Raw genomic sequence first — 4,247 nt, 5'->3', positions numbered from 1 at the left:
CAAGTTGCCCAGGCGGGTCTTGAACCCGCGGGCTCAGGCAATCTACTCACCTCGGCCTCCCAAAGTGCTAGGATTACAGGCCGGAGGCAACAGTCTTTTTAGAGACTCCTCTGGTGATTGCAACATGGTCCGGGGCTGAGAACAGCACTTTGGATTTTTGTTTTTGTTTTTGCTTTATGTTTTGTTTTTCGAGTCAAGGATCTCTGTCACCCAGGCTGGAGTGCAGCAGCATGATCACGACAGCCATGGTTCACCACAGCCTCAACCTCTTAGGTTCAGGCAATCTGTCCACCTCAGCATTCTGAGTAGCTGGGACTGCAGACGTACATCACCATACCTGGCTCATTTTTTGATGGTTGTTTGTTTGTTTTTGAGTCAGAGTTTCACTCTGTTGCCCAGGCTGGAGTGCAGTGGCACGCTCACGGCCACCGCAGCCTCGACCTGCTGGGCTCAGGCGATCCTTCTGCCTCAGCCTCCCAAGAAGCTGGAATCACAGGTCTGCATCACCACGCCTAGATAATTTTTTGATGTATCGTAGAGACTGCACCCCTCTGGGTGTCCTGCATTTCACTTTGATCCTAAGCTGTCTATCCAGGGCTAACATCAGACCCCACACCTTGGAGGGCTCAGTCCCACAAGACCGCCCCTGTTTTCGATGCCAGCTGGGACTTCTGACCAACTGGCTATAAACTCGAGTCATCTCACCTACGAAATGCAGGAATACCAGTTGATTATGAAAGACACACCCCAGGAACAGCCAGAGGGAAGGGATGCCCCAGGCAAGGCCTGGGAGGAGGGGTGTGGTGCTTTGACCTCCACTCCAGGCCTCCCTCCTAGAATCTCCATGTGCATGCCAACCCCGAAGCCCTCAGAGCCCTGACATCTAGGGTTTTTGCACGGGTCTTGTTCTATAGGCACGAGTGATTAAAACATGAGCCGTTGGTGAGGAGCTCAGTCCTCAGTTCCTCTTCTTTCTTCCCTGAGGTCTCTGGCAGGGGGGCTGAAGGTTCCACCCCTCTAATCATGCCTGGGGCTCAGAAAGACTCCAGAGTTTCCAAAGGTTTTAGGAGCTATGTGCCAGGAACAGGGACAAACACCAAACGTGTATTTTTTTCTCACATCATGCAGGTCATCCTAGACTTCTCCCCGCCTTCTACGCCCCCCATTTAAGACTTTATAATTCTGTTTCCTTAGTATCTTTCAGATCCGTTCATCTCGGTCTGGGAGTGGTAAGTCAGCACTTTAGGAGGTCAAGGCAGAAGGTATCTTGAGCCCAGGTGTTCGGCAGACTCAGACCTCGTCTTTACTAAATCAAAACATTTTCCAGGCATAGTGGCGCACACCTATAGTCCCAGCTACCAGGGAGGCTGAGGCAGAAGGATCGCCCAAGCCCAGGTGGTGGTCGAGGCTGCCATGAGCCATGACCGTGCCACCACACTCCAGCCCGGGCAACAGAGTGAGACCCCAACTCGAAAAAAAAAAAAATCAGATCCATTCACATTCATCCTGGTCTGCCACTGCCTTGGCCCTCCTTTCATACTCATCATTCTCACTTCCTCTGGGTTTGTCCCTCTGTCTGTCCTTCCTCAGAGTCTCCCAAACAGATCTATCTAAAACCTAACTCTGATTGTGTCACTTCCCTGTAAAACAAAACAAAAACGAGCAACACCGTCCTTGACCATCCAGTGCTTTCAGGGTACAGTTTATACCAGAGTTAAGAAATTCAAGCAGCAGGAGGGTACCAAGGGGGTGATGTCGATGTCTGCATGTGTCTAGGCTGGGCAGAGAGACTCTAGGAAAGCAGAGACCTTATGGGTCACTAGGGGCGGGGCAGCTATTACCTAAATCTCATCTCCAGCTGCTAGTTGCATGTGGTGTCACCAGATCCTTTGCTTTTCAAGAGAATCAGGACATCTGGGTTTTTGTAAATGCTGGTGGGTAGTCTGCCTTTTTAATAATATAGTGCAAGCCAGGCGCCGTGGCTTATGCCTGTAAGCCCAGTGCTTTGGGAGGCCAAGGCAGAAGGATCGCTTGAGGTCAGGAGTTCAACACCACCTGGGGCAGCATATCGAGACCATTGCCTCTTCTACCACATTGAGAGGCGTCAGGTTACACGTGGATTCTCATCTTTTGCCTTTCTAAGTCCCTAGGCACGATTCTGAGTACCAGCACTTCCGTACCAAATATAACTAGAAATAGACTGTGATTTAGAATGAATGAGATGTGATCTTCTTGACAGATGTTTAACACAGAAGAAAAGAAATCTTTGCAGACGCACAGAGTCACGGTGCACGGGGCCCCCGGTCCAGAACCCTTCACTGTTTTCACTGTTAGTGGAGGCACCAAGGCAAAGCAGCTTCTCCAGCAAGTAAGTCCGCTGAGCCCATGGCTGGGCGAGTCTGGTATCTCATGTGTATGGATGGGGACGTGTGTGTGTGTGTGTGTGTGTGTGTGTGTGTGTGTAAATGCATGTGGGTGTGAACATACACAGATGCATATCAACAAACAAAAGTCCATGTTGATGACACGCATTTTGATTATTTGTGAATGTGTTATTCAACACCGAGATCCACCCTAAGAAAGGGCTGAGGGATCTTGGTGCTGCTAGACAAGTGACCTTAACTTATAGAGAAGAATTTTTGACAAGTCTTCAGCTACATAAAACGCTGGGCTCTAGATGGATAAAGACCAGACTGACTGGCCTCCCCCGACTACATATACTCTGTGCCTCCAAGCCTAGACACAAACTTCATCTTCCTTCTTAACAGAGAGCTTACTGATCAATCAGAATTTTCACAGGAGCTGAATGAAGTCTGTTTGCCATCCCAGAAGTTAGAGCAAATTCTTAGAGTTGCTGGGTGTGGTGGCTCACTCCTGTCATCCCAGCATTTTGGGAGGCTAAGGCAAGAGTATTGCCCAGAAGTTCGAGACCAGCCTGGGCAGCATAGCAAGACCTCATCTCTGCAAATAGTACTAATAATAATAATAACAATTTAAAAATTAGCTGGGCTTGGTGGTGCGCAGCTGTCGTCCCAGCAGCTCAGCAGGCTGAGGTGGGAGGGAGGATTGCCTAAGCCCAGGAGGTTAAGTCTGCTGCAAGCCACGATCAAAGTGATTGTGCCACTGCACTTCAACCTAGGCGACAGTGTGTGACTCCGACTTAAAAAAAATTGTTATAGCCACACGGACCAAGAATACCCCTCTGCCCTCCAGCCTGAGGCATTTCCCTGCATGCTGAACAGGCCCCTGGCTCCCCATGCCCTGGGACTCGGCCCTGGCCTGTGAAGTCCTCTCCCCCTGGTGCTATGAAGAGCCATCGAGAGCCTAAAACCAGAGGATGAGAGCCTGTGACCCAAGCCCTGTGGCAGGACTGGCCGGAGCCCTCATGCCAACCACTTCTGCCCCAGATCCCCCCACCCCCCGGGGAGCTTCATGGCATTCTGCAGGCAGGGTCGCTGTCCATGGGAGGACTCATAGGAGGGAGAAAGCCAGGAACAAGGAGCAGCATCCAGGGAAGGGAGGGCAGCCCTTCCAAAGGGCAAAGCGGGGCCATCTGTGATTCCTTTACTCCCCACACTAGACGCGCTGTCCTTGCTGGGTGTCGTGGCCTGACATCCTTGCAGACGGTTTTATCCTGGATCCATTTCAGAATCCCTTCTCCTCCCTGGGTTGAGGGAGAAGGTCCAGGGATCAATGGTGAAGGAGAGGGACTCTTGTGTGATGAAACGTTGCTGGAATCATAAATGTGTGAGGGAATTAAAACCCAAGTGACGCTGCACACGGTAGCTCATGGTTATAATCCCAGCACTTTGGGAGGCCGAGGAGAGAGGATCACTTGAACCCAGGAATTTGAGGCCAACCTAGGCCACACAGGGAGAGCTCATCTCTATAGAAAATCAGGAAATTAGCCGGGCATCATGGCACGCGTCTGTAATCCCAGCTACTTGAGAGGCTGAGGCTGAAAGATATTTTAAGCCCAGGAGGTCTGGGCTGTGGTGAGCCGTGATCATGCCACTATGTGTCGGCCTGGGCAACAAAGTGAGACCTTGACTCAGAAAACAAACAAAAAACCCAACCGGATAACCATACATAAGTTAGTTAATAAATGACTCTGTCCTTTGAGGGCACATGTCTATAGAGAAGCCAACATTCTGCACATTTTGTTTGTTTGTTTGTTTGTTTGTTTGTTTGAGTTGGAGTCTCACTCTGTCACCCAGACTGGAGTACAGTGGCCGCTCCCAGCCACT

At 50.5% G+C, this 4,247-nt stretch overlaps 1 protein-coding gene across 2 annotated transcripts in view; it reads left to right on the top strand.

Moving 5' to 3' along the window:
• PLCE1 (phospholipase C epsilon 1) overlaps positions 1 to 4,247 on the top strand; it is a 352,472-nt gene that overhangs the window by 332,914 nt on the left and 15,311 nt on the right. For both annotated transcript variants that reach the window (XM_008074585.2, XM_008074587.1), the window contains exon 27: positions 2,240 to 2,368. In XM_008074585.2, the coding sequence (XP_008072776.1) occupies positions 2,240 to 2,368 (129 nt within the window). The remainder of the gene's footprint in view (positions 1 to 2,239; positions 2,369 to 4,247) is intronic.

This window comes from Carlito syrichta, unplaced genomic scaffold (assembly GCF_000164805.1).
Source record: "Carlito syrichta isolate Samal-C Ts95f unplaced genomic scaffold, Tarsius_syrichta-2.0.1 Scaffold316493, whole genome shotgun sequence".
NCBI classification, from domain to species: domain Eukaryota; kingdom Metazoa; phylum Chordata; class Mammalia; order Primates; family Tarsiidae; genus Carlito; species Carlito syrichta.
The sequence above is the reverse complement of the archived record's forward strand: the minus strand, read 5'-3'. Positions and strand labels throughout refer to the sequence as shown.